The sequence below is a fragment of the Zootoca vivipara genome, chromosome 5 (genome assembly GCF_965207765.1).
Source record: "Zootoca vivipara chromosome 5, rZooViv2.hap1.1, whole genome shotgun sequence".
Taxonomy (NCBI): domain Eukaryota; kingdom Metazoa; phylum Chordata; class Lepidosauria; order Squamata; family Lacertidae; genus Zootoca; species Zootoca vivipara.
In genome coordinates, this window is record NC_142588.1 from 61,298,676 (window position 1) to 61,324,022 (window position 25,347).

General features: G+C 42.5%; 1 protein-coding gene across 2 annotated transcripts in view; it reads left to right on the forward strand.

Moving 5' to 3' along the window:
• The first annotated feature begins 16,587 nt into the window (after positions 1 to 16,587).
• KY (kyphoscoliosis peptidase) overlaps positions 16,588 to 25,347 on the forward strand; it is a 30,871-nt gene continuing 22,111 nt past the window's right edge. The window contains exons 1-3 of one of the 2 annotated variants that reach the window (XM_088670760.1): positions 16,588 to 16,805; positions 22,265 to 22,315; positions 24,293 to 24,340. In XM_088670760.1, coding sequence (XP_088526886.1) covers positions 16,664 to 16,805; positions 22,265 to 22,315; positions 24,293 to 24,340 — 241 coding nt within the window. In that variant the 5' untranslated portion in view covers positions 16,588 to 16,663. The remainder of the gene's footprint in view (positions 16,806 to 22,264; positions 22,316 to 24,292; positions 24,341 to 25,347) is intronic. The other variant, XM_035132768.3, reaches the window with a different exon arrangement.

Genomic DNA, 25,347 nt, shown 5'->3' on the forward strand with positions numbered 1-25,347 from the left:
GGAAGGGAACTGGTGAGGCATGGCAAGTGGTAGATGAGCAGGCTTCTCTGCTCTGATAGGGAGATGGAGAGAAGGAAACGCAAGCTGCTTCTGAAAAAATAATAATCAACAAGCAGCTGCCCAAAGCTCAGGGAGGGAGATTTGGAACCCCAGGGTGCTGTCAAACTGCGTACCACTTTATTTTCCTCTGCATATCCACACAGTGGCAGTCTTGCAAACAATATGACAAACTAGACACTCTTTCTCTTTCTTTACTTTTGAGATCTGCCATGGCAGAAATGCCATGACTTTCTGATCTTTATGCATAAGTGCATTATGAGTGTTCCGAAGTTTCACTACAGGGACATGTGGTGGTGGAACATGAGCTGTCAATACCATTAGCTATGGGGAATTAAGGAGCCTGGTGCAGCAGACCCGCTTTTCTATAGAACTGTTTTCAAATATTCATACACAACCAAAAGTGTCCCAGTTTGCCTCCTTAGTATAGCAGAGCTCCAAGGATGAGGCACTAGCATGGATTGGCCTAATGCATGGTGCCAGCTTTAAAATGTTATGTGTGAATCAAGGTGAGCTTCTGCCTTGAGAGACCCTCTTTGGTTGCCCCAATATGGAACCTGAAGCTTCTGAGCCAGTCCTCGGTTTAAGTTCACTCCTTACCTTGCAGGGCAATTCTTTTCTATAGAACGCTTCAATCTAGAAATTTAGATAAGACATTCAAAACTCACAGCTAGAAAAGACAGAGTCAGCTCCTCTGTAAAGTTCCAGGGATCCTGTTACTGCCAGAGCCCTGACATCCTGTGGCATGCCTTCTCTTTATAGAAGCCGTTGGCTCGGTGCAGCTGAGAGCAGATGGTCATAATGACTTGGCTGAGAGAAGCTGTCAGCGCTGATCCTCCAGTCTCACATGATTTCAGAAATGCCACCTGGGGAGTGCAAAGTGTCTTGCTGCGTGCATACTAAATTACTGCCCATGCTGTGCTCTGTGAACATGGCACCACACAGCGTGTGCCAGGTACAGTTCCTAAAGGTTATGCAGCATTCTGATCTAGGTTGTGTGATTGATGGAAGAGATTTTCCATATCAGTAAGATGGTACTGGGTCTCCCCAAGCCCACGTGGGTTTTATGCATTTCTGTAGGAGAAGGATAGGCACACATGCTTGGTGGGGGTTCATATGGCAGAGGTTTGGGCTGAATTCTGCATGCATTTAATGATCATTCCGGATTTTTTTTACCCATTTTCACTATTCCTGAATTAGGGATGTGGCTGGCGCTGTGGTCAAAACCACTGAGCCTCTTGCGCTTGCCGATCAAAAGGTCAGCGGTTCAAATCCCCACGATCGGGTGAGCTCCCATTTCTCTGTCCCAGCTCCTGCCAACCTAGCAGTTTGAAAGCACGCCAGTGCAAGTAGATAAATAGGTACCGCTGTGGCGGAAAGGTAAACAGCATTTCCATGTGTACTGGTTTCTGTCACAGTGTCCTATTGCACCAGAAGGAAAACTGTCTGTGAACAAATGCTGGCTCCCTCGGCCTGAAAGTAAGGTGAGTGCCGCAACCCCATAGTCACCTTTGACTGGGCTTAACCGTCCAGAGGTCCTTTACCTTTACCCTTTTTTTGCATATTCCTGAATTATGGGCTCGTCCAGATAAACCTGTTTATTGAGCATTCACATTCATTTGTTTATAAAGAAGTTAGACTATGTCTGTTCTGTTTCTTTTGTGTTTGATTTTAAAGTTCTTTGCTTCTTCAAACCTAAACACAAAAATTGCATATTTTGCATACAGAAATAGTAACAAGGAGATTGTCCTGATTACAACAAAAACTGAGAGAAAATAATAATCCAACAAAATTTTACAATTGAGATTAATAATTCCAAAGTCTAGAACTATGATAAAATATATCCTATCAGTTTTCCCTTTCTGCTCAAGGTATTATATTGTAAATTGTAAAAAGAACTTCTGGTGTGTGGTCTAAGATGTAGGCGGGGGCAGAGAAATTGGATAAAAGTAAAGGTTTCAAGTTATTCTTGTTTCGTTTGGGGGATGCTTAACATTTGCTAGTTTCCAAATCCCTTTGAGGAACTATATTAGTAAATTATCCAGATCCTCACAACAGATTACTAACTTTCTTTTGTGTAGTTGCCATCTGCATTTTCCATTAGTTTTTCTGCCCAATACAATTATACCACATGTCTAAGTTCAGCCCCTCGAGGATTTTCTAGGGTCTTGCTATCCTTGCCTTCACAGCAGTTAAAAAGTGACAGAGGGGATCCTTGTTTTGCAAAGTTATATTTCCATCCATAAATGGATTAAGAAGAGCCAATGTGGTGCCATTTATTGATTCATTATAGTTTGTATTTCCCAGGAAGAGAATATCTAAAACTCCTGCACTTTTTGGCGCATCCACCACATATGTATATTCCTACTTGACAACAGCACCTCCAACAAAGGTCGTACTGTGAGGTTAATGTGAGATTTCTGTGGAGTCATGTACTAGCAGTGGACCAGTTTCAGGTTTTGACACCTAATGTGTGTGGAAATTGATTTAAACAGTGGTTTCTCCCACACAGCTGTCCATAGTCCTCTATCACGTGTCCAAAATTCTTTCCCCACAAAGATCTTAACAGATCAGCAGTACCTGTATCTATGTCCAGCAAAATTTCATATAAGACTTGTGCTTTGTTATCAGCCCACTTCAACATTAAGCTTTTTCCCCAAGTTGTTAATTATTGAAGGACCATTTTTTGAATGTCTCTCTTACTTAGAAAAGAAGGCAACTGTCTCCATAACAGCCAATGTATTTGGGTGTCATGTGAGTTTCGGCTCTTACAATGGTTTACTGTCCTTATAGAAACTCTTTCGTTTCTATCAAATTATATATCCTAAACTAACTTTTAAAAAAGTCTGGATGAAACATCAAGGGAATTAAGGTGCCTGCTGAATAGCTAGACATTTCCTGAACTTCCAACTCAGAGTTGTGGAGCAAAAAACTAACTAAAGGGGCCAGGTTTCTGGCCCCGGTAGTAGAATAACATGGATGTTTCTGTCACAAAGACAGACTTGCTCTTCCGCGATGCGTACTGTATTTCAAAAATACTTTCCACCTGTTATTCTTGAGAAAGATTACAACTAAGTTACATTCTAACACTTAAATGTTATATACAACTGTGGAAAGGATACTGTCTTAACCACGAATTGTTTCATAGATACTCTTCCTTGAGGAGAATGGGGAAATCCATGTAGAAGTTGTCCAACTGTTATTGCCCACAAAATACCAGTAATTTGATAGGGTAGTGATGTTCTATGAATCTTCAACAAGTCCTTTAAAGGCCTCTAGCTGATGTGGAGTGCAGAGTTCTGTGTGGTGTTTGGGGGTGGTTGATGTACTTGGTTTTAGATTTTTCTTCCCCCTTTTCTTGTTTGGGTTATGAACTTGCTCCATTCCTCCTTCAGAAAATCTGTCATCTTCACCATCGTCTCCCTCATCTGAGGGCATATCTGTGTTGAGAGTGCCTTCGGCAATTGCTCCTCTAAGACTGTCAGCAGCCTCACTGACTCTTTAACGTTTCATGCTGTGAAGGTGCCTCTGTTAACTATCAATTTAAAAGAAAAACCTCGCTGGGACCTTAAGTTTACTTCTTGCAGCTAAAGTGTGAATGGACGGAGTTCTGTGCATTTCCTTAAAGTTTCAGGAGGAAGGTCATGAAGGACCATCTTTGGGTGGGGTTAATATGCTATACTCTGCTGGCTGCATATTTTTTTGCCTTTGCCATTTCTCTACTTTGTTTTTTTCAGATTGATTTATATTCTACTTAAGTTTACTTTTCTTTAGCATCTAATCTTTTCCTCTTATTTTTTCCCCATTACTCAGTGGAAGAGTATTTGCTTTGCATGCAGAAGATCCCTGGTTCAATCCGATGGCCATTTTGTTGAACTTTCTTCATTCTCTGCTCAGAGCAAATACATCTTCCAGACTCTTGTTATTTTGCAGGTGGGATTCAGTTGCACACTGCCAAATTCAGGTTGTACAAATGAAGTGGATTTGGCACTCTTGTGCAACAAACTTGGTCCCCCACTCCCAGTAATTTTTCCAGTAAGGAAGGTAATGTGAAAATATGCTGAAAAGGGTGGGGAAACAATTGATTTCTGTGATATCATATAACTTCACTGCAAATCAATCAGAATGAAGGCTGAATAAACAGTCAACATCATCTAACCTCCCAAGAAACTTTCTGCAACTTAATCAGAATAAATGCTCAATAACAAAGTCATCAGTAAGTGACCAGAGGCTCTGTAGCTTGAACAGGGCAAGTATAATAAGCTGGCTAGAATTAATGACTGTTTCTAATAGCATTACTCTGTCATCTCATACTTCAAGCAGTCCCTAAGTGAACCTACAAACACCAGAAAAATCCATGTAAACAAATTTCAAAGTTAAGAGCACCAGCTGCATCATCAGCTCTTTAGTATAAATATGCCTTTGGGCACTGAACTTTTGTTTTCCTTCTGCTCAGTAGCAAAGCATAGTGCAGCTCTTCAAGCAGCCACAAAGCATGTTCTCTAAATAGAATGTCAAGGTTTCATCTATTGTAATCATGCTAAGTTTAACAGGAGGAGTGAACAGTGGCAACCTGTGAGGCAGTGTTACAGGTGGTAGGAAGAAGGAGGAAGAGGCTGCTAGATACGCCTAGCTCAGGGATGGGAGGCCTGTGGCCCTTCAGTTGTTGGGCTTCAACTCCCATCAGCGCAGGCCAGCATGGCCAATGGTTAGTACCAATGGGAAATGGTGTCCAACAAATTCTTGACAGCCATATGTCAAGAATGCTTTGATGGTGTTTCCTGCTTGGCAGGGGGTTGGACTGGATGGCCCTTGTGGTCTCTTCCAACTCTATGATTCTATGAAATTCAGGAGGGCCACGGGTTCCCCGTCCCTATCTTAGCCAGTCCACATTCATGCACCTGTAGGTCCTGAAGGCAGAAATGCTCTGATTCCAGCCCAGCCTTGTATATCTCTCCAGTAAGCTCATGGGGCCTCACCTTCCCCATGGGCCTGTTCAGTGGTGGTGTCCTCTTGCTATCTCTTCCTACTAATCACACCACCTCACTAGCCACTCCCCCCAAGAACATTTGACTTCCACAAGTGGTATGCATCCAAAGTTTTTTTTAAAAAAAATGTACAAACACCTTCCCCATAAATTCCATCCTTTTCTACTCAGACTCGTCAGACTAGTCACAGTGGATGCCCAAGAGACTGAGGGCAAACACCAGCAAAGATCTTAGGGATGTCAGAAGTCTTCAACAGGAAGTGAAGGGAGCTGGCTAGAAACTGCCTTTGCATCCACAACGAGGAGAGAAATTGCAGCCAGTGAGAAGATGGGAGTTACAGCTTGCATTAATTGACTCTTCCAAGCTCATGTTACACTCCTCTGCCCTCGACTAGTCTTTGTACAGTTGAAGCATAGCGGGCGAGCTGCAGTTAATTCAGACAGCATCTTTAAACAGAGGGGGGAAATAGACTCCCTTCCTGGCACATTTAATTGGTGACCTGCCGACTTAACAGGACAATTTTACTTGAACTGTCTGCCTTGTGGAAGTGCTTTAGGGTTTGATTGGCCTGTCCGTCACCACAGGAGGGGGTGCATAATGAGCATCGTACTGAAAATTGCTCCATGGAAGAGTCGCCAGGAACTGGGCACTCTTTTTCTGCATGAAAATACAAAGTGCATGGTTTATGCTTGGGACAGATGACCTGCCACTACTTAAGCCTATAGCAACAAAAAGATATGGGATGGTGATGGAAGTGTGATGACCTACACTATCTCTGGAAATTATGTGGCCTTCTAGCTTACAGTAATCATGGGTGGGTTGTATATCTACAGAGTTTTACAGCATATATTTCACTTTTGATCCCATAAACACAGAGCATTCATGTTATGTGCTCCGTGGTTAAAAGAAGTAACCCAACAACCACAAACTGATGGGCATTGTCACTAGAATATGACACACCCATCACTGCTTTGCTTCAAGGTTAACCTGACATCCATAAGCAGCTTATGAGTGACAAATCTGACCGCTCACACATTCAGTCTGTCACACGCAGACCCTAACAAGGTATGTTAGGCTGCTCTTTCTATAGTTAGGGTAGCTCTGTTAACATGTACCACTGCATGGTCCTAAACACTGCACATAATCAGAAATCTGGCTTTTGCATGGTTCATAATTGGACTGAAAGAGTGTGAATGCATATGATAGCAGGACATGTTGTGCTGAATGCAGGCAAGCTGAGGGCATCTGATTCTTCCTTACTGATAACACCCCTCTTTTCAGTTATTATTTCATTAAAAGCATTTTCAACACACGTCTCCGTTAAAAAAAGAAGAAGCTCAAGGTGCCATAGATTTTGGGTTGAGTCAAAATTTCTCATTAGAAGCTTTTGAACAAATTCAGGCAAAATGTCTCCTTTCCAGTTCACTGCTCAGAAATAGCATGAAGAATATTGGGAGGCTGTTTTCATCCCTCCTTAAAATCTAATCAACAGGTTTAAACCAACAATAAAATATAAAATACACAACAAGAAAGGAGAGCAGATTCAACAGATAAAAACATTTCCATTATCAAATTAGGCAGGCTAAAATTAACAGCTTGGGAAGCCAAACGGCTGCTAGAAAATGAATGTTTTCACAAAGTGGTAGAAGGTCATCGTAGGGTTTGAAACAAGGAATGTGGAGTAACGGTCATCTCTTCAATGATTTGAGAGTCTATGGGTGGTATTCAACTAAATTTTACTCAGAGCAGATCCACTGAAATTATCAGGCATGGTTAACTTAGCCATTAATTTCAATGGGACTACTCTGATTAAAAGTTAGTTGACAACAGTCCTATGTTATCACGAACTCATGGATGACATTAGACCCCAGTCAGAAGATTTATTTCTTTCAAAGCATTTATTAACCGCTTAACATGATAAAAATTTAAAAGATCTAAGTGATGTACAATTTAAAAAACACCCAGTATCATTTTTAGAATAGCCTAAAACCAATAACAGCAGCATAAAACATCTTTGCAGTGCATATACATATAATATAAATATAGGTTACGTTATGTAAACAGAAGCCTGCCACCTCTGTGTTGGTGGTGATGTAGAAAACCTGAATTGACGTTTGCTCCAACTGAGTGCTAAAGAACAGGTTTTCATGGGGGAAGCTCCAGGGCAAAAAAAGAAGAAGAAGCAGCTCAGATATGGAGCTTTTAAGCATGGACATGTGCCTGGAAAAAGCGGGGCAAAAGGTAAGTGTGGTTAAGCCCTAAAGTGGCAATGCCCCAAAGTAAAAACTGTTCTGGAAAATGATCTTTGTTACTATTTCTAGGTAACACAGCAACAGATTCAATTAGAACAAGTGTTGGCTTTGTTCTTGATTTTCCAAGGTCCAAACAAATCATTGCTTCACAAGGGTTCAAGAGTGTACCTCCTAATTGCTGCACACATAGATATTGGCATTTGGGGGGGGGCAGGAAGATGCTACCAACTGGCGCTTGCTGATAGGCGTACACAAAGATGTGAACAGACAAGAGGTGAAATTGAACAGGATACGTTTCTAGGGAAACGTTTCATTTCCCATGTTTGTAACACATGCCTAGCAAAAGAAAGGCCAATTGTGACAAATTAAAAAGTTGCCTCAAGTGTTGGTGATCATACTGTTGGCCAGGTCCATGCTAGCAACTCAGTCCAGAACTGGTGTCTTTCATTTCTTTTACTTTCTGTGGGTTTCAGATGGAAGCTGGTTTGAGGGGAAACACATCACATTTCTTAAATAAGCTACAGCAGGCATAGGCAAACTCGGCCCTCCAGATGTTTTGGGACTACAACTCCCATCATCCCTAGCTAACAGGACCAGTGGTCAGGAGTGATGGGAGCTGTAGTCCCAAGACATCTGGAGGGCCGGGTTTGTCTATGCCTGAGCTACAGGATACCTATGGGATGTGGCTACCATCATGCGTACTTGGCGTCAAACACCAGAGGAAGCAGTAATGTGTACACACCGGTGAAGTCCATTTGTTCACTGTTCAGTATGAGGATGAGCAAAAGACAAGCTATATGGTCAAAGAAATGGGAGGATTCTAGTAAACTCATCACAGGTAGCAAAATGAAACTGTGAAGGTAATGTATGGATGCCCAAATGAAAGTTTTCCAGCATTAGGTTGAGCTGTTTACCCAGTACAGCAGGAGTAGGGAACTTGTGGGCATCCAAATCTTGTGAGCTGCACTTATCATCATCCCAGTCCATTAGCCATGCTGGCTGGGGCTGATGGGAATTGAAGTCCAACAGCACCTGCAGGGCCACAGGTTCAGCACTCCTGCAATATAGGAATCGCCGTATCTCTGTTTTTCTTCCTGGTTAGTAACTGAGGGGTGGTGGGAGGGTGAGAAATGTTTCGTTTCTGAGAACTAAATCTGATACACACTGGAGAAGCCAACTTGTATAGGGCAGCATTCATATTCATAAAACCACAAGCTGAGCCACAGAGAATTCAGGGCAGGTATGTTGAACAAGATTTGTAAGGGAATTCTCTCTCAGCTTCCTCAACCTTTTGTGTACCTCCTACAGACTGGCTGGTGATTGAAAAAGAAAGAAATCAATAAGTGCAGTGGGATGGGGTGGAATAGGATGGGAAGAACATTACAAACTACACGAGAGTGTGATCCTAGCCCCAAGAGAAACAGGCTATCTCTAGCCCAGATTCTCCTTGCCGTCTCCCACTACAAGCTGTGTAGTTAAAACCTACCAGACTATCAATAATAGATTCAATATTCCCAAAGTTATGAAACATGATCTTCCTGGGTAATTAGATGTGGGTTCTCTTTCTCTTTTCCTTCAGTACGTTTGACTTAAAAGGAGAAAATAAGATATAGCTTTGGGTAGACAGAAAACTCTACTTCCCTGCTGCATTTTCTGCCATGGCATTAGAAAACTACACATGGTCAAAGCCATATGGAGAGGACGCAGGACTGGTCAACAGGTGAGTAAAACATCAACATGTGTAGATGCCATACACACCACAACAAGACAATTACCTATCCCCCCAACTGCATACAAATCAATATGGTGAACCTGATCCAACAACCTACCCCCACCCTCAACACACATACAAACAAAACACACTGCAATCAACTGAATGCAGCCAAGCAAGCTTGGGACCCCCTAGCACCTCGCATTATCCATACATACATACATACATACATACATACATACATACATACATACACACAGGACCTAGCCACACAAACCCTGACCCAAACCCTTATACTAATAATAGGCAATAGTATGAAAGAACAATACCCCCATCTCTCCCCCCTTTTCCTCCAACTGCAAAATGTCTATGCCAAAAGTGTCTCTCGCTATATGTAAACAAACAGTGAAAGAGACTATGAATTGAAATTGGAGACAATAGATGTACCTTTCCCTGTTTATCTGTTTGGTTTGTAACACAAAAAGCTTTAATAAAAACTTATTTTAAAAAACAGGTCTCACCAGCTGAACACGGCTATAGACAAAACAATGCATTGTTACTGGTTTTAGCTTTCAACAAATGGCCTGCTTTTTTTTAACAGTGGTTCAGGGATATATTTTGCCTTCACAAATACATTTTAGTTTGCATACGCACTGGGGCCCCTGAGAGTGTTCACCTCTTTTACATAGCTGTGCTCCTTTAAGGTATGTCTCGATGTGGACTTAGAATTAAGCCTTGGCTGCGTTTGAAAAATGCAGCTGAGAATACAAGTATTCTCCTATCAGTGCCCCGACCCATGGCACCATTTCTTTAAAATCCTTAATGTTTATATATTGCTTCAGGATATTCAAAGTGCTTCCCAGCAATAATCTTTACCTCAACCCTAGGAAACAGGTCAAAAAATGTATACAGTGGTACCTCAGTTTATGAACGTAATACGTTCCGGAAGTCCATTATTAAACCAAAACCATTCTTAAACTGAGGCACGCTTTCCCTAATAAGGCCTCCCGCTGCCAGTGCCCTTCCACCTTTCGGATTCCGTTCTTAGACTCAGGTAAAGTTCTCAAACCAAGACACTATTTCTGGTTTTGCGGAGTTTGTAAACCAAATCAGTCTTAAACAGGACTGGTTACAGGTAGGTAGCCGTGTTGGTCTGGATCGAAGTAAAATAAAAAAATTCCTTCAGTAGCACCTTAAAGACCAACTAAGTTTTTATTTTGGTATGAGCTTTCGTGTGCATGCACACTTCTTCAGATACCTTCAGATATCTGAAGAAGTGTGCATGCACACGAAAGCTCATACCAAAATAAAAACTTAGTTGGTCTTTAAGGTGCTACTGAATGAATTTTTTTATTAAACAGGACTGTTCTTAAACCAAGGTACCACTGTACCCCCATTTCAGATGAAAGACTGAGGGACAGTTGTGTGCCCAAGAACAAACCATGTCCACATTTGGATGTAATGGCAAACTACAATTAGAGCAAGCTGAGAGTCACAAGCTAGCTTCAAATTGTGGTTTAAGGTTCCCAAATCACTGAACCAGGTCAGATTCACTGTCATGAACTCGCAGGACACAGAAGAAGGGGAAAGAGTCCTAAAGTCACAGCCCAGTGGCATTCCCAAAACAGCCAAGCCATGGTTCATCAATGGAGAAGGGGTGAGGGGTGTAGCCACAACTGGTACACACCAGGACAAGCTGAAGAGGGGGGAGGGAAGGTTGAGGACTTAGGAGGCACTCACAGGACATCAGAGGGGATGTTGCAGGGGCAGCTGACAGTTCAGGAGAGCCAGGAGAGGGGGGCACATCACCAGAACCAGAGGTGCCCCCTGTCTCCACAGACACAGCAGGCTCTGAGGCAGCAGGAACAGTAGGAAGGGCATTCTAAGAGACTGAGGCAGCCCAGCTCACTAGTGAACCAGGTGGAGACCACGGGGCTCATTAGGTCTGGGAAGGGGGGGGGTGGTCACTCAGCTTGAGTAAGCTCAGAGCAGGTGAGGATCACATGCTTCATCAAGTGGAGAGGCACAGCTGCTCAGGGGCAGCAATCAAGTTTGGGAAGGATAAAAGGGAAGCAAGGCAGAGACTCTGTGTCTGATCAACTTTCTGCATTGATGAACCATGGCTTGGCTGCTTTGTGAATGCCCCTGGGCTGTGACTTCAGGACTAACCCCAGGTTGTGTTGCTCGTTGTATTGTACCTGGACTGGTTATTTGACCATTTGGGCAGTTTGACTAGTCTCTAATGTTGCCCTTGGGACTGTGTGCAGTATTAGGACTTACCTCCTGGTACACTTGGGCACAGGACATTAATCCATAGAAAACAACCATAGTTTTGGCTAAATAAACCATTGATCAGTGTTACATCCTAACTCAGCCCAATGAGAGATTTGAACCAGAGACATTCTGGTTCATAACTGATGAGCAACCTTGCTTTTCTGCACTAGTTCTTCACACCATGCAGCAGAATGATCCTGTTACAAATCATGTGAGATTGTTTGACAATTAAGGCCTATTCATTAGACTTCTTTCTATTCCATGTAGTTCCACAAAGTTTTCTTCCACTCCTCCTGTAATTTAAATAATTTAGTTTCCCTCTTTCTTACTCACAGACCTCAAGATATAAATATGATACCTATATGTGATAAATTTATTTATCTTGCGCCCTAATAGCTTCCCCTACTCACTAATCCATCTCCCTGGGACTTATTACTTGGCACATCAAGCCCCCAAGCAACTTAAAAAATCTCTTCCTCCCCCCTTCGTCTGCAAACTTTCAGTCTGAACCCCAGAAGAGCAGAATTCAGTATCAAATCAACTTCTAATACATACAGATTAATTTGGCATGACAGTGAAGGCCCATAGCTCCAATCCTAAATGCAATTACTGGAATGCAAGTCCCATTAAACTTGCTGGAAATTACTATTTCCAAGTAAATATGCTAAAGATTGTGTTAAAACCTCAAACTATATGTTACATTTTGTCAGGACAATATCAGCATGCAGGCAGTGAGGCAAGGTTAGGGATGGGGCCGAAATTTATTTCAGTTAGTATTCAAAGCCATCCTACCTAGTTTGTCCTTTCTGGAACAATATGTGAACTGAAGCACAGCTAAGCTTCAAAGTTCACAATTCTCCAAATTTTACAGTGCAGTTTGCTAACCAAGGAATCTGTACAAACAGATAGATAGACAGGCTGGCTGGCTAGGTGTGCATAAAAATGCATGTGAGAGTGAACATATTAAAAAATATGTTACATTAGGCAGACATTCACACTAAAACGCTGGTGAATTTTCAGGAGGACTTTTCAAAGAAGATTGTAGACTGCTGTGGAAATACAGAGGTATTTCCTCTGTACTCAATACTCAAGGCTAGAAAAATGAGAAATTAAAATTGACAGATTCATTCACCTGCACCTTCTGTGCACCTCTCCCAAAAATATTGAATGATGAAACAGAAAACATAGTTTTGGAGCATGACGTATCTTAGTGGAGAGGTCATTCCATGCATATGCATGTCGTTCAGCTCTCTGAAAATCTATCCACAGAATGAGAAATTAATCATCCTTCAATCCAACCACAGCCTGAAACATGGTGAAGTCAGTGAGGGAAAGACACACCCAGAGAAACTTGTGAGGGGCAGAGAGTGGGCTTGCTACAGCTAACTTAATTACGGGTGTTTGAGAAATCTGACAACAGAAATGGGAGCAGAAATTGCTGGTGTTCATTTACCGGTATTTGTCCCATATCTAGAATGGAAATCAATCCAGCAAATATACTCTGGAGTATGAGGTAGATATGATGTTTCCCATTTGTGCCTGTCTTTCACGTTGTCCACATGACATGGATGTCAACCAAGTGGCAGGCCACACTCCGCCACCCCAAATTAAGATTTTCCTGATCTGTGGTTAATGCAGTCAGGTGTGGGAAAGAGAAATCCAACATAAAATCAATGTGTGGATGTAGTGAAGTGCATCGTGTGGCCAGGATGATGATGATGTTGTGTTTTGGCTTGTTTGCATTTGAACTATTAAATTAGTACAAAACATAAACCTCAGTATTGTTACCACCCACCCACCCCAAACTCAGCCAATTAGGTCTCAGTGCTTCACCAGAGTTTGTGTTCCTTTGGAATGAGACACAGTGGAGACTGTTGTATCTTTAAGAGATTTGGTTTATTTACACATATTTGCCCCTAAGTTTAGGTGGAGAGAGTGCAGAACATTACACTCCAAGAGTATCTCTTTGTTGCTCCTTTCATAGCTTCAGCAAGCTTGGGTCCAGAACAGAAGGCAGCCATACTCCCTACTTTCTCAGTGCCCCCTTCTTCCAGCCAACGAACATGGAGTTCTCCCCCTCCTTCCTCTGTTTTAAAAAGACACATTTTTCCCGTTTTGATATCAGCCTGTTGGTCTAGCAACCTCCCCACTCCCAGCTTTCATCATCGAACAATGAAATCCTAAACCTCGCCTTTGTCTCTGCTCATCAGCCCCTCAAGAAGAAGGTCTCACACTCTTCTGCTGCCCAGCACAGGGTAACTGGGTCAATTGCCCATTTTCTTCCTTTGTACTACACAATGGTTCTTCTCTCTAAGCAATTCCAGTAATGATTCAGCCTGCATTCCATTCACATGGAAGAGGGAGCATGCTTGTTTTCTCCTGCTCTGGAGGGTAGGACTCGAGGCAATGGGTTCAAGTTACAAGAAAGGAGATTCCAACTAAACATTTGGAGAAACTTTCTGACAGTAAGAGCTGTTCAGCAGTGTAACAAACTACCACAAGAGGTGGTGGACTCTCGTTTCATGAGGTTTTTTAAGCAGAGGTTGGATGGTCATCTGTAATGGATGCTTTAGCTGATATTCCTGCATTGCAGAGGGCTGAACTCAATGATTCTTGGGTCCCTTCCAACTCTAAGATTTTATGATTTGTACACTGCTAAGTTGCCTTGCACCCAGGTGAAGACTTCAAGCATTTAGTAATTGTCTACATTTATTAACTCTAGAAATGATGAGGGATGCAGGACTTTCAGGGGAATCTTCCCACTCCCCCAATTCATAAACAACATAATTATAGAAGATTTAGCAGTTCATATAACATGCTTACTGTATTAACTATATATGTCTTGAATGTATATAAATTAATAGATAGAGTATATATTTCAACAGTTGACCAACAACACTCTTAGTTTTACTGGAATCTCATGTTTCTCTGATTTGTTCCATCTGCAAAGGAAAACAGGAAGTACCACCTTGAGGAAGTAAGTTGGTACCCTCTTGGGATACCAGTTGCCATCCCTACAAAAATAATGGTGTCAATAGATGTTAAGAGCAAGTATTCCATCAAGGGAAGCAATGTTGGGTCTAAGCAGGAAAGAAAGTAGATCCACTTCAATGAGGGGATTAGTTGAAAGGAAGTCAAATGGGAGAGTCAGGAGCGTCAAATCTCTCAGGGATGCTTGGAGATTCTTTAAAACATAATAATAGAAGCTCAGACAGAATGTATGCCACCACAAATTAGGAAAGATACCGTCGAAGTGGATGCCAGCACTGTTAACAAGCAGAATCAGGGAAGCTATAAAGGGAAAGACTTCCTTTAAAAAGTTGAGAGCAGAAAGTTGAGCAATTCGATAGCAAATGAGAGCATTGCTAAAGGAAGGCAGGGAAATTGCAGAAATGCTTAATGAATTTTTTATATTGGCCTAGGGAACAAAATATGGAGTTCTAGAGCTATTTAAATTACAAATTAGCAAGGCACCATGTCCAGTTTTTCACAAAGGCTGCCTAGTCTTCGTAAGTGCAAAGTTGTTACGGAGGTGTATCTAGCCTTAAAATCAATTTTTGAATAGCCAAGTAGAGTACTGACATCAGAAATGGAGTGTGTGGGCTTATCCACTCTTATATTTTGCCCTACTTTCCAGGCATGGTCCACACTTTACAGCTCTTTGTCCAAGTGCCTTTTTTCTTTTCTTTTCTTTTCTCCAGACCTTTTCCACGAAAACCTGCTCTTTAGAGCTCAACCCAAGCAAATTATAATCTGCTTAAAACCCGAATTGACATTTGCTCAGATTGAGCGCTAAAGAGCAGGTTTTCACAGGAAAAGCTCTGGGTCAAACAACAACAACAACAACATGAAGTGGAGGAAAGGTAAGCGTGAATAAGCCCTATATCACTATTGTACAAAACAGTCTTATCTCAATAAAGGGGGTGGCTTTTATTGGTTTCATATTTCTTTTAAGATTTTGACTCTTTCTCACAGAACCTCTTTTCTGTCAGCCATGATGGCTACAGTCTCCTGCTTTAAAGGTAGTATATCTCCAAGTATTAGTTGCTGAGGGACCATAATGGGAGATGAGCAGATTGCTAAAAATGTCTTGCCTTTGTGCCCTGCAGGGGTCTTCCAAGAAACACACAGAAATTATGCATGTGAACCATTATTGCACCTGATTCTAGCACCAACTGTCACTTGAGGACCACGGGGCGGTAGCATTTAAGCCCAGGGTGGCTTGCAATCAGTTTCATGGGTTTGCATTCATACATTGAACGAGGGCTGCAGAAGTTCAAAAACTATCTAGCTGTGTTGCACCGTCCTCCAGCCCACAGGTGTTCCCATCCAAACCCCTGCCACCCCCAAGACGATGAGCCAAACATTGCTCAGCTGCCAGCTCGGACTGTGACAGGATGGAGGTCCGGGATATATTTAGAAAGAACTCATATGCCAGCACACTCTCCCCATTACAGCAGCCGACTAAACTAGGTCGCTCATAATTGCTATACCATACTGCCAGTGCTTCTATTTGTTGGACTGGGAGCTGGTAAAAATTGTTGACATTTCCACCTTTCCATGTTCTCTGCCTGCAGTTGCACCGAAACTGAATGGCAAAGCACACAAGTTGCTGCAGAAAAAGTGAATTGCTTGAGGAACTGAATGCGTGTTTTTGACTGGCAAATGCTATTACTGCTGCTGCTGTTAATACGATATTTTAGAAACCAAGTTGGTTGCTTCTGAAAATAATTGGGATTGCTCATTTTATCTGAAACAAGTACCCCAAGATGTGATATCAAAAACTTTTATTCACCAAGAGCATCATCCCTATTGTTGTTTTATTTTTTGCTGCTTTTAAATAATTGACCCCCACCCACCCCCCTGCCTGTAGTCTCGTTTTAAGTTTCCACATTGGGTTTGGCAATCCAGCAGAAGTCCTTTTACGGGGTATGCAGGCTTCACAAAGCAAATTCTCCGAGAGCAACAGTGGTGTTAGCGGGATTTACATGTGAGCAAGGGCTTAATGCTGAAAGGGCAGCCAGAAGGGAGGGGGTTCGAAAAGAACATGTTCTGAAACTAGACCCCTATCTCTCTCTCCCCCCCCCTCTCTCTCCCTCTCTCTCCAAAATGTGTCTCCTTCCTCAGGTTTAGGAAATGGATCCCTGCTGGGATTTCCTTTCAAAGGTGACTTGTAACCTACTCATTAGGGTAGATTTCTGCCGGGTACCCACAAACAGTGCCTTTGGCAGAGTCAGCCAAAAGTCGTGCGTGTCTTTTGCGTGCATGTCTGCACGGGTGTGCAATTTGGGTGAGGGGTAGAAAATACCCAGGGCACTTGGCAGCGGTAGCAGCAGTAGCATTTGGACTTCTAAGAGGAAGGCAGGAGAGGCAATGCTCTGATGGGGACTATGGAGTTTCAGAAAGACCCCAGTGCAGTAGCTCTAGAAATGCTCTTGATAGTCCAGCCTGAGAAGAGGAAGCTGGTGCAGAGGCTGCAGGTAGACAGACAGACGGAGAGCCATGCTTCACATCAAAGCGAAGGTAAAGAAATCTGTGTTGGCTGGTTAGCTTGCAGGGATGGGAAGTGCAAAGAAACTCGGTGGCAAGGGTTTAACTCTGCAGGATGAAAGTGGGAGGAGGGGGAAATAAAGGGAGGGGGGAGCTATTTTTGCACATGCACTCCCACAAAAAAGTTTTAACAAAACATGTTTATTCCCTTTGTCTGAGCTGCTTTTGCAAACTTTCAGTTTAGCTCCCTCCTACCAACCTTCCTGTGAAAGTTACAGGTAGGTAGCCGTGTTGGTCTGAGTCGAAGCAAAATAAAAAAAATTCCTTCAGTAGCACCTTAAAGACCAACTAAGTTTATATTTTGGTATGAGCTTTCATGTGCTCATACCAAAGAGCACACGTTTGGTATCTGAAGAAGTGTGCATGCACACGAAAGCTCATACCAAAATATAAACTTAGTTGGTCTTTAAGGTGCTACTGAAGGAATTTTTTTATTTTGCTTCCTGTGAAAATTATTGTGAACCACCCTGTGATCTTTGGGTGATGGATGAGATACTACTAATAATAAATAAATAATAATAATAAAATAAATAACAAGGGGAAACACTGTTCCTGTTGCATGCAAAGCAGCCCACGGTGTCTCCATCTGAGAAGAAACCTCTGCAGCAGCACATAGGGCATGAACACAGGATTGTGCATAGTTATTGTGAAGGCAGTGTCTTCACACTGTTCCTTCTCAATGTGAGAAGTTTTACAGTGTGAGAAACCTCCAAAGTTGTCATTCAGAAAATGTTCCCAGTGTGCAGACAAGACCAGTGACGGGGGCTGCTGAAACAGACAGTGATTCTGTAATTCAATCTCCTGTCTGTTGCCATCATAAACAAAGAGAACAAATGCTTGCAGTGTGTGTCTGTGTGTGCTAGCATGCATGTGTGTAATACAGTACAAGGAACTTTAGCTTATAGCCTGATGCACCTTTTGCAGGGGACATAATTGTAATGGTGACCTAAGTACTTTCCCTTCACAGTACAGAAACCACTGAAGCGGGTGACCTCAGAAAAATACTAGCAGCAGCAATATCCTAATAATAGGATATTGCAACTGGGAAGAACGGGCATTTCAAATTGCTAGAGTATGAGGGGAATTCATTTGTTACCCAGTGCTCCCCACAATATTTATTCCCTCACTACAACACTGTGAGGTAGGTTAGGCTAAGAGTGAGACTGGTCCACTCCAAGATCACCCACTGATAATATACATCACAAATATTTAATGCTGAAATGTGCTATACAGTATAGCATTCAACACTCTAATACGGTAGATCAGTGTTACTGTCCCTTTATTACAAATGGAGAGTGAGCGAATAGTGGCTTGCTTAAGGCCACTTTGTGAGGTCATGACTGAGGTAAAAATTGGTAAAATTTGAACCACCATCTTACCCACTACTTATTTTGTCCTTTTCTCCAAGAAACTCAGAAGTGACATACAGCACTAGAATTTTGCACAGGGAAGTTGCTAGGGAAGCGAAAATGCCTACATACTGTACGCATAGGCACAATGCCTACATATACTGTAAAAATGAGTAGAATGCGCAACATTCCCAGAACATCCTAGACTGCCACAACAAAGAGCAGCCTATTGGGAAATGAAATGCTCAAGATTTTAATGGTGATGGATCAGTGTGGAAATATTAGGAGAGAACGAACAGAATTGTTGGTGCCTGCTCAATCTGCTGCCCAAGTGATGGACAATGTCAGGGCCTCTACTCTCCCTTCTTGGGGCTCTTTACATTTCAGCTGGACTTAGGCCAGGCAGCCTTTCAAACACATTGTCACACTAATAGCAGCTCTGGGGAGCTGTACGTTCCTTATACACCACCTTGACCACTGAGAACTTCACAGAGATGGGGCACTTCTCTTGATTCCCCACATCCCTGAAGTTCATTTGGCCTTCACCAAGGACCAAGCCTATCTTGTGGCAGACCCTGCCCTGTGCCCCCCCACACACACACCAATAAAGGTTCAGCAGGAATCATGCCTTCCTTTTTTGAGACGTCTTGTGAAAATTGTATTAGTTTGGTCAGGCCTTTGCAATAGGAAGTTTCTGTTTTGACTCATCAATATTTATTGATGTTTCGTTGATGTTTTTATAACGTCGTTATGGATACTTTTGTTGATTTGATTCTCATATGTTGCGCACTCTCTTGATATTTTTAATGGAAGTGTGGATTATAAATCATCAAATAAATAAGGGAGGAAGGAAATGTTAGGTTCCCTGCCCCCCCTTCTCCCTGCCATGCATCATGTCTCCATTCAAAAATAGGGGAGACCTGCCATTGTTTTTAGGTGGGGGAAGAGCAAGCTTATTTTGGGAGCTCCATGGAGCATCAACTTTACGTGCAGCTGGAATGAGTAGAGAGCTTGAGGAGAGAAGCTCAAGCAGGGTAAGCAGAGGATGCGAGGAAGATTCAGCTTCCCCCACCCTACCCAGCCACCTCTCTTGCTCATTAAATTGTATTTCTTAACTCCTGCTTTCTTTGTGAGTGGAGCAGATGTAGGAGTTGTGTTAAAGAAAAACAATGACATATTAAAGCAAATGCAAATTCTGTGCTAGATTGTCGCCATTATTTGTTGGTCTTTCAGTAATATACACATGGTATAAAGTCACAAAATAGAAATGGAATATAAAAAGAAAAGCTAAAACAACACACATACACCCTGTTCCAGAAGGCAGGAAAGTCATCGTTTTTATTCTTAGGTATAGTTAATGTTGCATTCATTTTGTGTCGTTCCTGCAGAGTATAATGTCAGAATAATGTCACTATTTTCAATGGCCAGAAGAGATTGAGATATCCAAGGACAAAGTTCAGAGCAGAAATATAAATGTAACATCCCAATTTGTGCTGATGCCTCAGGTGTTTAGTTGTTTCATAAACCTGATGTGTTGTGGCCATTATTTATAACGAAAACTGTCTGTCCACAATATCAAGCCATTCCAAATTCCCTTAGGCAGTCTGCTCACTCATCACTCCACCGTGGTGTCCTGGTCAGCTGCAGGGAGGTGGATCAGTCAAAGCACTCAGGGTTGTAAGTTTGTTTCCAAACAAGGAAGAGTAGCAGTGATATGGTCAGGAAACAAACACAGGAGGAGATTTTGGCCTTGAGAATGAGCCAACACATTTCAGAAGTTACCCTGGGGAGGTTTGGAGAGGGGTGGGAGTGTGTGTGTTTTTGTTCTAGCCAGCCCATTTGTTCATTCCTTCCTTTGGGAAAATGCTGTACATTTAATTTAAACTAACAGCTGCATACACACACACACACACACACACACACACACACACACACACAAGCATAGAAAGAGTTGGAGAAGGAATATATTGTTGCACAACTTCCCAATCTCTGAGCAGTGCAAGATTCCAGGGGTTCAGATCTCCTAGGGTTTGGCTTCCTTGGAATGAGGGGCAGCGAAGACTGCGGTGTCTGTTTGCTATATGGTTTATTTACACATATATACAGACTGAGTCTACGATGAAAGGGCTCATAGCATTAACACCCCAAAAGCCACAACCTTGACATGACTATCACTCTCAGTCTTCTAGCTGCTTCTAGCCCAGCCCTCTCTCTCCACTCTGGCCTCTGGCCTTCTCACTACCAGCCCCTACCAACCCATTTGCTCTCATGTTCCTTTCTTATACCAATGACCCATACCTAGGGCCATTGCCAAGAAGCTAGCCTGGCTATTCCAACAAAATCTCCATGAGATTTTAACCCTTGCTGGATCCAGGAATTAGAAGGGACTTGGGCATCCAGCCTAATTTTGCACGCGCACACACACCACAGTTCTAGGCAAAATCTCCAAGCGCTCCAAAGCATCAACATCTCTTTCGTCACCAGTTCTGCAAGACAGGCTGTGTCATGATCCCGTGATCACACCTTTACAGTGCCAGAGGCAGGCTTTCAATTCTTAGTAAAATCTCAGATGGTCTGAAGCTCAACATCAAAAAAACCAAGATCATGGCCACCGGTCCCATCACCTCCTGGCAAATAGAAGGGGAAGAAATGGAGGCAGTGAGAGATTTTACTTTCTTGGGCTCCTTGATCACTGCAGATGGTGACAGCAGTCACGAAATTAAAAGACGCCTGCTTCTTGGGAGAAAAGCAATGACAAACCTAGACAGCATCTTAAAAAGCAGAGACATCACCTTGCCGACAAAGGTCCGTATCGTTAAAGCTATGGTTTTCCCAGTAGTGATGTATGGAAGTGAGAGCTGGACCATAAAGAAGGCTGATCGCCGAAGAATTGATGCTTTTGAATTATGGTGCTGGAGGAGACTCTTGAGAGTCCCATGGACTGCAAGAAGATCAAACCTATCAATTCTTAAGGAAATCAGCCCTGAGTGCTCCCTGGAAGGACAGATCGTGAAGCTGAGGCTCCAATACTTTGGCCACCTCATGAGAAGAGAAGAATCCTTGGAAAAGACCCTGATGTTGGGAAAGATTGAGGGCACTAGGAGAAGGGGACGACAGAGGACGAGATGGTTGGACAGTGTTCTCGAAGTTTGACCAAACTGCGGGAGGCAGTGCAAGACAGGAGTGCCTGGCGTGCTATGGTCCATGGGGTCACGAAGAGTCGGACACGACTAAACGACTAAACAACAACAACAAAATCTCAGAGGTCAAAGGGAGAGCTGAGCAGGACTTCAATGCCTCTAGTTTATCAGGATTTGCAGGAGGACAATAAGACTGTAACTCTGTACCCAGCTACAGGAAGCCAGTGGGACTTACTTCAGAGGAGACATCTAGAAGATTGCACTGCAAAAGATGAAAAATAAGCACACGTGTGCACATTTCTTTAATTTATAAAGGGAAGCCATTCTAATTTCCTTAGCTCAGCCTTTTAAAAAAAACAACAACAACCCAGCTGAGAATTTGTCTTTGATTTCATCCAACTATTCATACCTTTGGAAGAACAGTGAGCTTTTGCAGGTATGCCTTAAGAGCAGTCCTAGTCGTAGATCATCTACGCAAAGGCTACTAGTCCTCTGTTATTGTAGCTGTCCATGATTAAATACTCTTCTAGGGGAAGGAGAATCCATTGTGCTAGCCTAGTTTGGTTAGTTTGCTAGTTGGATGAATCCAAAATGTTATGAGCAATATCTGATGTTAATCATACCCAAAGTATGACTTGGGTAACTTAACTCCATTGATGGAAACTCCCTGCCTATTAACATCAGTAGGCGCCTTTGCTGTATTCATTTCAATGCCTGCTTTAAAATGTTTTTTGTTTTCCAGGCACGGAAATGTTGACATGTTTTAATCGATTTTTAGTTCACTGCTTATTTTAATTGTTGTTTTAAAGTTTTAAATTAATTGTTTTTCTTTATTGATAATTTTAATATTTCTTGTAAGCCACTTAAAGGTTTTGTTACAATCCAACAGTACATAAATTTTGTTAAATAAATAACACAATTTACTGGTGGTTGTTTTTTTTAGGCTTCCGAGGGGATGGCAATGGAAACAACAAACTAGGAAATGAGCTTCATGGTATGTCACTTTCTCTCACCCTTTGAGTTTCCATGTGAGAAATGCAGGCCAGGGCAGTGTTTTCTAATACCTGTTAAAGGCAGCCATACCACGTTGAGAGAGGCTAGGGGTGTCTTGGAGGTTTAATCCTTAGCTCCGTATATTTTGCTGCCTGAAATATAAGGTCCAAATGCTGCCACCACTCACAGAGGCTGCTCAGATATTATAAACAACTGGAAATCTGCTGCCATTTAATGGCATTGCAAAATCTGTCCTCAATCAACCTAATAGTAGAGCTGGTCCTGATGGCCATAGCAACATGGCGGCATTTGCAGAGCTAGCAATTTCTGTGCTGGGGGAGAGAGCTCCCAAAGTCCCAAATTACAGAAACAGCCACGTACAGATATTAGCAACCTGAATTAAGAAACCCAAATATTAGGCCTTGTGCATAACTCTTTAGTATTTTCCAAACTTGGTTCTCCAGCCCTGTTTAGGGAAGCTTTTCATGTTTGGTGGATTTCTGTATTTTAATATTTTGTTGGAAGCCGCCCAGAGTGGCTGGGGGAACCTGGCCAGATGGGCGGGGTATAAATAATAAATTATTATTATTATTATTATTACTACTACTACTACTACTACTACTACTACTACTTTGGACTACAGCTCCCATCCTCCCTAGCTAGCAAGACCAGTAGTCAGGGATGGTGAGAATTGAAGTTGAAAAGCAGCTGGAGATCAAGTTTGGGATACATTGTGAGATAATTCCATTTTGCTAATCTCAAACCACAGTACAAGAGGCAGAGTCATTCTGCTCCTCATTCTGTGAAAGCTGCCCCAGAGCAGGGGTCCTAGCAAAGGAACTACCAAGAATCTGGGCGTGAAATTTTCAGATCAGAGGGAAATAGGCTCTTTAGCTTTACAACCGGATCTAACAAGAGTTTACAGCAGCTTCCACCAACTCATAGGTATTCACTGAAGATCTCCAGTTGTATCGCCAGAAATCTTCATGCTCCAAGCATGGAGGTGTCAACAAATCAATTTCAGGCAGTGTAGCCAGATTACTGTACTTATGAAGTCTGACACCGTGAAGCAGCCGGTGCTCCTACAGTATTTCTGAATGCTATGATGCAATTGCAGATTGAGCCATATTAAAACAAACACATGGGCCGTCATCACACACATTGCAGCGATATCTCATCATCTTTCATGGGTCTGAGCCATGCCAGCCATAAGATACATGGTACCCAGAATGGCAAACACATTTCTGAAATGCTCCAGCTTCTCTCTGGGGACTGCCAATATACTGATCTTTGAAAGAAAAGGGATGCAACTCAGTGTGTCCATTGATGTAGACTGGTCTAACTTCCATGCTTGGGGGGGGGGAGGGGACTAGTATTTTAAATCAAAATTATATTAATCCATGGACCTGTTAAAATATGAGAGAGAGTATTTGTGTTCTGTGAATGCAGAGAGTGGGGGTTGAATCCATTATCCTTGCTGCCAAGTTGCATTCCTCAAAAGTCGGAGCAGAGTCTACGTATATACAACTACACAAATCATAGACTAATAGGATTATAGAGTTGGAGGGGTCACCAAGGGTCATCTAGTCCAACCCCCTGCAATGCAGGAATCTCAGCTAAAGTATCCATGACCGGTGGCAAAGGCTACCTTTCACAATTATCTTACTTGCACCATGTGCATGTGTTGGCTCTATTCGGACCATGGGTTGGACATATGGAGGTAATGTTCCATTTCAGTTGGAAAAGAAGAACAGGCAACTGGTTTGGGGAGGGAAATGGAATGGCCTGTCCTGGTGGAAGGTATGGCTGGCTGGCTGGGACTTTTAACACCCTGCTAATGATGATACTCTTCAATCTTTTGCCACTAGTCCAACTTGCTTCTACTAGCATCTTCCCTGCTTTTGCATGGACTTATCACTTTGCCCCTGTTTCATAGGTTGTTTTCTTCTCACTAATAAAGCTTTCCTTCCATCACCAGGCCATGCAGCTCAGATGCAGCAAGTCATTACTTCCTGCTCTGCCCAAGGTATGTGATGAACCAATGAACTGTCTGATAGTGCCCTTTGTCCCGTGCTGCAAGTTACTGGGAGTAAGCCCTTACCTTAGAATATCATAAAATTGTAAAGCATTTAGAGATGTTTGAACATAGCAAAAACGGCATACTATTTTGGATAATCACCATGACCTTTCCAGATGTTACAAAACTCCAGAGGTTAAAAAGAAAAAACTTAATGAAATTAATCTCTGAAAGCAGGATTAAGATGAGGCAAGGCCTATTTTTAATCATCATCACCATCATCATCATCATCCTGCATGTCTGATCAATCTAAATATGTTACTAAGGGACATTACGGAGGGAGGCAAAGTGTAGTTGCTAAAGGAGTATGTAATACAATCTCAAAAGTATTTTAAACTTATTTTTAAGTTTAAACTTATGTCTGGATTTTTCCGGAGGTTACCAGGATTTTGGCCAGCTGAGACCTTCCCCCAAGGAGGTGCACCTCCAACACTCCTCTTCAGCAACTGCACAATGCTGCCTGAGTATCTTCCCCCATCGACCCCCCTGTTCCCCTTCCTCCTGCTGCCTGGAGTGCCACTGGACCCCCAGCTTCTAGCAAAAGGCTCCCATCTCCCCATGTTTCAAGGGTGCCCTCAGGGTGCAGCTGCCGCCACCGCTCCTTCCCTCCCTTGCAGTTTAGCACATTTTTAAACATGTAAGCCATTGCTGTATATTGTTTTAAATGTCTGCTTTGCTTTTGGGAATGCAGTCCCATTATATGTTTTACAAGCTGGTCTCTGACCGTAATAATAAATTATTATTATTATTATTATTACTACTACTACTACTACTACGAGGATTTCAAAAGTGGAATTGATGTCAGAAAGGCGGCGTTTTGTCCTGGATCATGTTTTTGGCCGGTTTTTTGGGGGGGGGGAGCTCAACTTTCGGGGTGTCCTGGTTTTTACTTTGTGAAATATGACAACCCTGCCTTTGGAGGAAGAAGATTATACAGATAGTTTTCTAAGCCCCCA